At 48.9% G+C, this 12,123-nt stretch overlaps 1 protein-coding gene across 3 annotated transcripts in view; it reads right to left on the reverse strand.

Moving 5' to 3' along the window:
- The window catches only part of SGCG (sarcoglycan gamma), a 340,821-nt gene that overhangs the window by 23,685 nt on the left and 305,013 nt on the right, over window positions 1–12,123 (reverse strand). For all 3 annotated transcript variants that reach the window (XM_068266947.1, XM_068266950.1, XM_068266948.1), the window contains exon 6: window positions 11,460–11,532. In XM_068266947.1, the coding sequence (XP_068123048.1) occupies window positions 11,460–11,532 (73 nt within the window). The remainder of the gene's footprint in view (window positions 1–11,459; window positions 11,533–12,123) is intronic.

The following is a 12,123-nucleotide window of genomic DNA, read 5'->3' on the forward strand; positions in this document are numbered from 1 at the left end:
TAACTGTACTAGGACACTCACTGTCACTGTTCATAGGCTACTAGCTCCTGCGTGTGTGTGTGCACTCACTGTCTGTGTACTGTACACACACTCTATTTCCTTCTGAATAGTTATATACTGTAACTGTACTAGGACACTCACTGACTGTCACTGTTCATAGGCTAGCTCCTGCGTGTGCTTGCACTCACTGTCTGTGTACACACACTCTATTTCCTTCTGAATAGTTATATACTGTAACTGTACTAGGACACTCACTGTCACTGTTCATAGGCTACTAGCTCCTGCGTGTGTGTGTGCACTCACTGTCTGTGTACTGTACACACACTCTATTTCCTTCTGAATAGTTATATACTGTAACTGTACTAGGACACTCACTGACTGTCCCTGTTCATAGGCTAGCTCCTGCGTGTGCTTGCACTCACTGTCTGTGTACACACACTCTATTTCCTTCTGAATAGTTATATACTGTAACTGTACTAGGACACTCACTGTCACTGTTCATAGGCTACTAGCTCCTGCGTGTGTGTGTGCACTCACTGTCTGTGTACTGTACACACACTCTATTTCCTTCTGAATAGTTATATACTGTAACTGTACTAGGACACTCACTGACTGTCACTGTTCATAGGCTAGCTCCTGCGTGTGCTTGCACTCACTGTCTGTGTACACACACTCTATTTCCTTCTGAATAGTTATATACTGTAACTGTACTAGGACACTCACTGTCACTGTTCATAGGCTACTAGCTCCTGCGTGTGCGTGCACTCACTCACTGTCTGTGTACTGTACACACACTCTATTTCCTTCTGAATAGTTATATACTGTAACTGTACTAGGACACTCACTGACTGTCACTGTTCATAGGCTAGCTCCTGCGTGTGCGTGCACTCACTGTCTGTGTACTGTACACACACTCTATTTCCTTCTGAATAGTTATATACTGTAACTGTACTAGGACACTCACTGTCACTGTTCATAGGCTACTAGCTCCTGCGTGTGTGTGTGCACTCACTGTCTGTGTACTGTACACACACTCTATTTCCTTCTGATTACTGATTGATTATTGTAAATTCTACTTCCTGACAGTTACTACTTACTTACTGTAGTAGGGACACTCACTCAGTCACTGTTCATAGGCTAGCTCCTGCACGTGTGTGCGCGTGCGTGCACTCACTGTCTGTAGTGTACACACACTCTATTTCCTTGTGATTACTACTGATTATTGTAACTTCTAGTTGTACTTCCTGACTGTTACTACTTACTTACTGTACTAGGGACACTCACTCACTCTCTGTTCATAGGCCAGCTCCTGCGCGTGTTTGCGCGTGCGTGCACTCACTATCTGTAGTGTACACACACTCTATTTCCTTGTGATTACTACTGATTATTGTAACTGCTAGTTGTACTTCCTGACTGTTACTACTTACTTACTGTACTAGGGAGTCGGGACACTCACTCAGTCACCTCACCCACCAACCCACTCCATTAAAGTACCCCACTTTTCACCCGCCCTTTTCAAAAACTTTTGTGTTTACGCCCAAAACATCGAAGATGTCTGGAAGTGGCAGCCAGCGCGGTTTGGGCAAGGGAAAGGGCAGCAAGGGAATCAGGAGGAGAGGGAGCAGCATTGTGGCAAGCCGCGGGCGCGGGCGCGCCACCATGCACAGTTCCGCAGCAGCAGCGTCAGTGGCTAACATTCCTCCCATAGCCACTGGCCGTGGACGCCTTGGGCGCCGCCCAGCAGGAGCATCTGCAACTCACGCTGCAGAGACACAGCAGCAGCAGCAGCGTGTAGCACCTGCTCCGATTTTCCTCCAGCCGGGTCGGAAACGTCCCATTGAGGAAAAGGATGCAGACACTGTGGTGCAACTGATGACGGAGGATGAGCAGCCCGCCATCAGCTCTGCATCCGAGGCCTCCACCCTCACCACCACCACCACCACCCCTGTTCGCAGCAGCCGCAAAGCAGGGCCTGGGGAGGAGGCCAGTTCACCGTCAGTCGCCGACCTGTCACTCAGCACTCTTTTGACCCCAGGCATGATGCGTCAATTGTCTGCTGTTGTTGGCGATTTGGAGGAGGAGATGCTGATGGGCACTTTGGGAGATGAGGGATTGGACAGCAAGACTGTGGCGACAGTCAAGCAACCCATCCATGCATCAGGAGAGGAGTTTGGGGGGTCATCATCCCAGCAGGACATGTTTCAGGAGGGGGAGGCTGATGATGACACGGTGACAGAGAGAGACTGGGTGCCACCACCTCCAGGGGATGTCGTCCTCAGCAGCTCTGAGGAGGAGGAGGAGGATGCGCTTGTGGGCCTTGCAAGGAGGCGCATCATTGCAAGCATTGGCAGCAGTAGGCAGGTCCCACAGCCTGCTGGTGTCTCAGGCGCAGCAGCAGCAGCAGCAGCATCTGCCAGTACCACCACCAGCCGCACCCAAGCCCCCCCCCCAACCACCACAGGGAGACAGGCAGCAGCGGTTCCATGCTGTAGGGGGCCGTTTTTGTCACCAATCTGGCGTTTTTTTTACCATGCCCACAGTGTACAGCAAGAACGCCACTTGCAACCACTGTCAGCGGAAGTTGAGCAGAGGTGCAGACCCCTTAAAGTTCAGCACCAGCTCGCTCATCAACCACCTTGCTGCAAAACATTTCCACCAGCATGAGGAGTTCCAGAGGCTGAAGGCATCTGGTGCTGGCAGTGGCACCACACCCATCACTGCACAGCCTTCAGCAGCAGCAGCAGCAGCAACAGCAGCCACCCGCCCTCCTGCTCCTCCAGCAGCACCAGCAGGAGTGCGGAAACGCACTGCTCCTCCCCCCTCTGCAACTCCTGCAGCCGACACTGAGGCCTGTTCTGGCAGCCAGTCCTCAGTGGCCTCCTCTGCTGTGTCTGCTGATTCCCGTGCCAGTAAAAGGCCACGCCAGAGCCTTTTGAGTGAGTCCTTCCAGGGGGTGGTTAGGGCTCTGCCTCCCAGCAGCCGTCGCGTGCGGCAGCTGAACGGCTTGCTGGCACGGGTCATGTGCTCCCAACTCCTGCCGTACACGCTTGTGCAGGAGGGGAGCGACATGCGTGCGCTGCTTGCTTGTGCAGCCCCAGACTGGCAGCTCCCCAGCAGACACTTCTTCGCCCGCAAGGCCATTCCTGCACTGCACCGCTTTGTGATGGCCAATGTGGAGCGAGGGCTGGAGCACGCGGTTGGTGAAAGGGTCCACATCACCATGGACTCCTGGAGCAGCCGCTTCGGGACAGGCCGCTACCTGTCTTTCACTGTCCACTGGGTCAGCTTGGTGGAAGGGGGTGAGGATGGGAGAGCAGCAGCGGGCACAGCAGCAGCAACACAGTGGGTGGTGCCCCCCCGCAGGGTCAGGGGAACTGCAGCAGGTTCCTCCGATCCTCTGCCATCCTCCGGCACACCTGGCCAAACCCCCCGCCTCAGCAGCAGCGTGAAGGCCCGCCACTGCCAAGTGCTGCTGCACTTGGTCAGCCTTGGGAAGACCAAGCTGACGGCAACCCATGTGTTGGCCAAACTCCAGGAGCAGGAGAGGATTTGGCTGACCCCCAGAGGCCTCAGAGTCGGAGAGGTGGTGGCCGACAATGGGGCCAATCTGGTTGCCGCAATAGACAGGGGAAACCTGACCCACATCCCCTGTCTTGCCCACGTGCTGAACCTGGTGGTGCAAAAGTTCTTGCGCACCTACCAGGGGATGGGCGAACTGCTGGAAACGGCAAGGAACGTTGTGCGTCACTTCCGGCGCTCGGCTGCAGCCTGTGCGAGCCTGGAAGACGTGCAAAAGGAGCTGGAGCTGCCACGCCATCGGCTGATCCTTGACGTTCCGACTCGCTGGAACTCCACCCTGGCGATGTTGGAGCGTCTGGTTGAACAGAAGCACGCTGTCAACCAGTACCTTGCCCTGGCCACTGTTTCCGCCGCTCGGAGAAGGGACAAGACCAGCAACATCCCGTCCATCGTCCTTGATGATGACTGGAGGCACATGCAGCAGGTGTGCTTAGTGCTGGCTCCCTTTCTGCAGGCCACTAACATGGTGAGCAGGGACCATGCTATGGTCTGCGAGTGGGTGCCCCTGGTTTGTCTGCTGAACAGGGCCCTCGATGCTTTGGTGGAACAGGGAGCGGCAGCCTTGGACCAGCAGGAGCGGCAAGCAGCTGCACAGTCCACCTCTGAGGGGGAGGAGGAGCAGGACTTGGTGGAGGTCCCTGACCTTGCTGCTGATGAGGGGGATCAGCACAGCGCAGCTGAGTTGGTGCGGGGGTGGAGAGAGGATGAGGCGGCAGAGGAGGAGGATGAGGAGGACAGCACTGCCGTCGATGTGCCAGCACACGTGGCCCGCCTCTTCCCAATGGCAGCGCACATGCTGGTGTGCCTGCGCAAGGACCCCAGGGTGATCCAGATGAAGCAGAGGGAGGACATCTGGATCAGCATGATGTTGGACCCATGCCTCAAGGGGAAGTTGAGCCAGTTCCTGCCGCCTGCAGGAGGAGACCCAGCGCAACAAATAAGGAGCTTGCAGCAGGCCCTTGTTGAGCGCTTGGAGGAAGCCTTCCCCCAGCCTTCCACCCCCACTGTCCAGCAGCCAGCACAGAGGCAGCAGCAGGTGCCTGCATCCAGCAGCAAGCGCCCCACAGACCTGCTGTCTCTCAGCCACGAGCTCTACAGGACTGTAGAGGCTCCGGCAGCAGTGACTAGAGAGGAGGTGCATGATGCAGCAGCATCCTCCTCCGGTCACAGCCAGCGCCTGACCCGCATGGTGGCTGACTACATGGGGTCCTACAGCGGGCTTGACAGCGATGCCCCTGTTGATCCCATGGAGTATTGGGTCAAGCGCCTGGAGATCTGGAGCGAGCTGGCGCAGTACGCCCTTGAAGTGCTGTCCTGCCCCCCTTCCAGCGTGCTGTCCGAGCGCTGCTTCAGTGCAGCTGGTGGCGTGGTCACCGAGAAACGCTCACGTCTGTCTCACAAGTCTGTGGACAGACTGACGTTTCTCAAGATGAACCAGGCATGGGTGGAAGGCGAGTTCCTGGCCCCTGTTGTCGGCGAGAGGGGGACATGAACTGGCTAAGAACCATCGTTAATGTGCCTTACCACCCTTTACCACCTCCTGGCTCCTGCTCACTAAGCCAGCCTGGTTCAGTTTGACTATTACGTCGCCTGCAGCCACACATTTTACACCTACAGTGGGCTGCTGTGTACTGCCCTTCTGCTGTCTGTCTGTGTTTCCCACTGCCAGGGTACACAGAATTACATTCTGCTGCCACTCTGCCACCAGCTATTACGTCAAACAATAGCTATATATCTGTGTAACTGGTTGTACAAACAAAACCAAAAAACCATTAAAAAAAAAAAAAAAGGTTTAATTTTTCTGAGGTGCCCGGGTTGAAAACTGTGTTGTCCCAGTTGTGTATTGGACACGATGTGGGCTGCACGACCGCTGTCTGGGACCTCCTGTTGTGTTTATTTACAGCCCTAGTATCACCGCTAGGTACCAGGGCTATTATGTCACGCTGCCTGCCTGCTGCACACTCACACTACTCCTCCATTCCTCCTGCTGCTGCTGTCTGTCTGTGTTTCCCACTGCCAGGGTACACAGAATTACCTTCTGCTGCCACACTGCCACCAGCTATTACGTCAAACAATAGCTGCTCACATTACTCCTCCATTCCTCCTGCTGCTGCTGCTGTCGGTCTGTGTTTCCCACTGCCAGGGTACACAGAATTACATTCTGCTGCCACTCTGCCACCAGCTATTACGTCAAACAATAGCTATATATCTGTGTAATTGGTTGTACAAACAAAACCAAAAAACCATTAAAAAAAAAAAAAAGGTTTAATTTTTCTGAGGTGCCCGGGTTGAAAACTGTGTTGTCCCAGTTGTGTATTGGACACGATGTGGGCTGCACGACCGCTGTCTGGGACCTCCTGTTGTGTTTATTTACAGCCCTGGTATCACCGCTAGGTACCAGGGCTATTATGTCACGCTGCCTGCCTGCTGCCACACTCACACTACTCCTCCATTCCTCCTGCTGCTGCTGCTGTCGGTCTGTGTTTCCCACTGCCAGGGTACACAGAATTACATTCTGCTGCCACTCTGCCACCAGCTATTACGTCAAACAATAGCTATATATCTGTGTAATTGGTTGTACAAACAAAACCAAAAAACCATTAAAAAAAAAAGGTTTAATTTTTCTGAGGTGCCCGGGTTGAAAACTGTGTTGTCCCAGTTGTGTATTGGACACGATTTGGGCTGCACGACCGCTGTCTGGGACCTCCTGTTGTGTTTATTTACAGCCCTGGTATCACCGCTAGGTACCAGGGCTATTATGTCACGCTGCCTGCCTCATTGACTGCCTGCTGCCACACACTCATCCTCCTCCTCCTGCTGCTGAATTTACCTCCTGCTGTCTGTGTGTTTCCACTGCCAGGGAGCACATACAATGGCGCTTCCAACATGCGTGCGCCACCAGCTATTTGTTACGCTCAAAAATAGCTGCATTTCTGTAAAAAAAAAAATGAAAAGAGAAATAAGTGAAGAAGAAGACGATATAGAAGAAGATGAAGAAGAAGAAGAAGAAGAAGATGAAGAAGAAGAAGAAGATGAAGAAGAAGAAAATGAAGAAGAAGATGAAGAAGATGAAGAAGAAGAAGATAAAGAAGAAGAAGAAGAAGAAGGAGGAGAAGAAGAAGATGAAGAAGAAGATGAAGAAGATGAAGAAGAAGATGAAGAAGATGAAGAAGAAGAAGATGAAGAAGATGAAGAAGATGCAGAAGAAGATGAAGAAGAAGAAGATGAAGAAGATGAAGAAGAAGAAGAAGAAGATGATGATGAAGAAGATGAAGAAGATGATGATGAAGAAGATGAAGAAGATGAAGAAGAAGAAGATGAAGAAGAAGACGAAGACAATATAGAAGAAGAAGAAGATATAGAAGAAGATATAGAAGAAGAAGATATAGAAGAAGAAGATATAGAAGAAGAAGAAGATAGAAGATAAAGAAGAAGAAGAAGAAGTATATACAGTACTGAACAAAATTCTGGACACAACTTCTCTTTTCACCTTTTTTTTTTTAAAGGAACATCCCCACATAATCACTTGCTGTTGTTACTTGGAAAAAAAGATGTTTCTTGCATCATTCACCCTCAAAACAAGTGTTGGAAGCTATTTAAGGCCAATTCGAATAGTCAGCTCGAATGAGCTCGAATACCGACTCGAATAGTGAGCTCGAAGTCCGAGGTCGAATCGAATAGTAAAAATTATTCGACTCGAATATTCGACTGACCTCGAATAATTTACTATTCGAATTCGACCAAACTCGAATTTTAAAAAGGGGTATTTGAGCACCACTGGTCGTGGTTGTGTTTTTATTTCATGTAACCCTTTGTGTAAATGGGTAGGGGGTACTATGTACTCCTATACTCATTTCTCCTGAGGAGGGGCAGGCATCTGGGAGTCCCCTTCTTAACCTTCCTGGTACGTTTCGGGGTAAGCCACGCAGGAGGTTTTCTCAGGCCCTGCTGGGCCAATTTGCACAATTTTTTTTTGCTGCATGCAGCTAGCACTTTGCTAGCTGCGTGAGCACACCGATCGCCGCCGCCCCCCCCCCCCCCCCTAGACCCCTTGCGCAGCCTGGCCTATCAGAGCCAGGCAGCGCTGAGGGGTGGATCAGGAATCCCGATGACGTCACGACGTCGATGACTAGGCCCTAGGCTCGCTACATGATTTAAAAAAAAAAAATTACAAAAAAACCGCTGCGCTGCCCCTTGGCGGTTTTTAATAGACCGCCAGGAGGATTAAAGGGGACTCCCACATACCACCATGAAACCCCCTCAGGGCTTTGTCACCCCACCTCCCCTTGGGGAACCGGAGGTGGGGAAGAGCCCCATGGATTGGGGAGAGGGGGAGGCTTTGCCATACTATACCATGGACCATGCAGTCTGGTATAGCTTAGGGTGCGAAGCCCTATGCTACACATTCTGACTAGCCCAGCCTTCATGGGGGGCAAGGTGTTAAAGAGGCTTGGGTGGGGATCACTCGATTTATTTTCTAATTTCTCACACTCTGAACAACAAAAAAAGTTTTAAAAAATAGGTAAAGTTGCTCCTGAAGACAGGCCGCTCCGTACTGTGCAAGCATGAGCACTCTCTCGTGCACTCATGCATTATTATTATTATTTAGTATTTATATAGTGCCGACATATTACGCAGCGCTGTACAGTGTATATATATATCTTGTCACTAACTGTCCCTCAAAGGAGCTCACAATCTAATCCCTACCATTGCCATATGTCTATATTATGTAGTGTAAGTACTGTAGTCTAGGGCCAATTTTAGAGGGAGCCAATTAACTTATCTGTATGTTTTTGGAATGTGGGAGGAAACCGGAGTGCCCGGAGGAAACCCACGCAGACAAGGAGAGAACATACAAACTCTTTGCAGATAGTGCCCTGGCTGGGATTCGAACCAGGGACCCAGCGCTGCAAGGCGAGAGAGCTAACCACTACGCCACCGTGCTGCAATACAGAGCCGCCTGTCTTCAGAAGTATTCTGTCTCCCGAAGACTTCAGAAGCCTCCCGCAGTGGGAGATTTGAACGGAGGAGCCTGCAGTGGAACCGGGGACCAGGAGAGGAAGGGGAAGGCTCTATAGGACCCAGAGCCTTCCTTCTCCTTAGGTATGTTTTTTTTTTTGACAAATCACTTCAGACTCATTTAAAGTCAGATAATAATGTCCTTTTGTAAGAAAAGTTAGTGGGGAGCCTTGGCAAATACGCTAGAATTCCAGTACTTTACAAAGTACGAGCTAGAACATCATCCTAAGCTTTCAAGAGGCAAGCCACTTCATCACACTGATTGCAAGCAAAGATTTCATCTTAATTCTTGTAAACACATTCCATACTAAAATGTAAACAAAAGGTGAGAAAGGTCTTGCAAAGGTCTGCATGGTTGGTGAAACAAAAGATGTATAAGTATTCATGAGGAAAGAAACAGATAAAGGGGGCGAAGATTGTTCAGATCTACACAATCAAGGTTTCCATAGAAATGAGTTGGCTGGCGGAATATATACTTTCAAATATGTAGAGTTTGGAGTGCTAGATAAGGATAGGTTCCATGGTGATTATCACTTTATATCAATGTTCAGCAAAACAAGCTTCTTCTTATAGGTAGTGCATTGTGGGTAACCACAAATGTTCATTTATAACTGAATTATTGCAAATTTCCTTCTGTTTTAAGAAGGCAATTACACCAAGCTTCTTATAGGTATAATGATGTAACCAGAGCACTTTTAAAATGGAACATGATTTACATTCCGATTATCATAGCTGGGCAGTGATGCTCGGGTGGGGGTTAGGGTGATGTTTAACCACTTAAGGACCACTGGCTTTACCCCCCTCGTAACCAAGCTATTTTTTACAAATTTGGCCACTGCAGTTTTAAGGCCAAGCTGCAGGGCCGTACAACTGAGCACACAAGTGATCCCCCCCTTTTCTGCCCACCCAGCTTTCTGTTGGTTCAGTAATCACGAGGACCGGAAGGAAATGAGGAGAGAAACAGATGGCGGACAGAGGTATGTGGATTCAGTATGAACGTACCTCTCTGCTTGCTTACCCTACATAGCTTTTCTTTGGGTCAGGCATCCTTTAAAGGACCACTATTGCGAAAATCATAACATTTAGTACAAGTAAACATATACAAATAAGTGCATTTTTCCCAGAGTAAAATGAGACATAAATTACTTTTCTCCTATGTTGCTGTCACTTACAGTAGGTAGTAGAAATCTGAAAGGACCGACAGGTTTTAGACTAGCTCATCTCCTCATGGGGGATTCTCAGTGTTTTATTTTTTTTCAAATGCACTCAGTAAATGGCAGATGCTCCTTCCAACAGCCAAAAAACTGTGCAGCGAGCAGGGAGGCTGGCCAGCATATTTGTATACATCCTTTTCAGGGAGTGTCATTATAAAGAATAAAGGCCATGCTGAGCATCCCCCATGAGGAAATGAGCTGGTCCAAAACCTGTCAGTTCTGTCAGATTTCTACTACCTACTGTAAGTGACAGCAGCCTAGGAGAAAAGTAATTTATGGCTAATTTTACTCTGCAAGAAATGCACTTTTTATTTGTATGTGTTTACATCTATTTTAAATTTTACACTTTTTTGCGATAGTGGTCCTTTAAGTACAAGAGAGGGGAGAGGCTAGGGTTAATCAAAGGAGGTTGGTTAGGGCTAATCACAGGTCTATCTGCTCAAGTATGGTAATTGTGAACATCATTGAAGTTATTCAGCTTTTAGTGCAATCATCTAGATGAATTGTAGTGCAATAAAAAAAATGCCAAAAGGACCATCAGAACTGTTTACTCTTTTCAGCTGTTTTTCCCTGGACGAGTTAGGCTTGCCCATAACACCAGGGAGCGTAATATACGGACCATGACACCATGTGTATTCTAAAAAAATACACATGGTGTCATGGTCTGTATATTAACCTACCTGGTGTTATGGGCAAGCCTAACTCGTCCATGGAAAAATAGCTGAAAACAGTATGGATGAGTTAGGCTCGTCCACCAGTTCCAAGGCAGTGTTCCATTTTTTTTGCATGCATTTTTTGCATTAAAATTTTCCTTTGTACATGAATGCAAATTTTTATGCGACAAACCGCATGCGAAAACTGCACGTTTTCTACCAAGAGCTGAAGAGTGGGGAAATTGTGGCCTGGCTGAAGGGGAAAATTTAAATTAAATTAATTTTTTGTTACATTTGTGTTTGAAACTTTTATTATACTCAAAAGGTATACTAGACCCTTGCCTGACACATTTTGGTAAGTCGCAGGCAAAAATTTTATAAAAAATAACTGAACCACTTTTTGCACAGAAATACAACATAAATTGAACGCCTGGGAGGGTAAGGTGTACCAGAGATCTTAATAACTGAAGATTTGATACTTACCCCGGGCTTCCTCCCGCCCCATAAACACGTCTGAGTCCCACGCCGTCCTCCCGCGGTCTGCTGTTCAGCTGCGATCAGCCCCACTAACTTGCTCAGTCAAGTCCAGTTTGTGTCTTCTGCGCATGCGCAGTAGACCCGGACTGACGCAACTGAGCAAGATACCGGGCTGATCGCGGCTGAACAGCAGACCGTAGGAGGATGGCGTGGGAGGTGTTTATGAGGCGGGAGGAAGCCCGGGGTGAGTATCAAACCTTTCGTTATTAAGATCTCTGGTTTACTTTAACGACTAGTTTCACTTTGAGACAAACATTGACAAGCATTACGGTTCTAGATGTTCTGTGTCACAAAGGTCAAATTTTCCATCTAGATCTCTAAAATATCACCTATGGTGCATGTGTGTTGCCTGCACATAGTGCAGAGAGGCAGGTCACATCCACTGACTAGTCCCCTCCTTCCATACTTCTATGCATCCTTCCATCTAACCATCCATGAGTGGTAATAACATCCATACCTGAGTTGTTTCGATGAGTCAGCTCTGACTAATGGAGTTTCCACTGAGTGTTCAAACAAAGCACCTTCTGCCCCTAAAAAAAAACGAAATATTGGAGCTTATTAGTCACAAGCATATGTCTGCATTTCAGTATTATAGGTAATTGTAAGGGCAAAGTAGATGCCCTGTTACCCTCGTAAATGGAACTTCATTCCAATCAGTAGCTGAAATCACCATTCCCACAAGAAATCTTTACGGTGGGGTAATATATGACCATGGGGAGAGGATTAGGTGGTCCGCCCACTTAAGTTAGCCCCTGGGCCGTTTAAACCGGCCCTGTTGTCAATTAAGTGTTTCTGACTAGAGATGTCGCGAATCTCCGATTTTCGGTTCGCGAACCCCGTTTGCGAACCTTCGCGGAAGGTTCGATTCGCGGAAAAGTCCGCGAACCGCAATAGACTTCAAGGGGGAGGCGAACTTTGAAAAATAGAAAAAATTATGCTGGCCACAAAAGTGATGGAAAAGATGTTTCAAGGGGTCTAACACCTGGAGGGGGGCATGGCGGAGTGGGATACATGCCCAAAGTCCCGGGGAAAAATCTGGATTTGACGCAAAGCAGCGTTTTAAGGGCAGAAATCACATTGAATGCTAAATTGCAGGCCTAACGTGCTTTCAAACATCTTGC

Source organism: Hyperolius riggenbachi, chromosome 2, assembly GCF_040937935.1.
Source record: "Hyperolius riggenbachi isolate aHypRig1 chromosome 2, aHypRig1.pri, whole genome shotgun sequence".
Taxonomy (NCBI): domain Eukaryota; kingdom Metazoa; phylum Chordata; class Amphibia; order Anura; family Hyperoliidae; genus Hyperolius; species Hyperolius riggenbachi.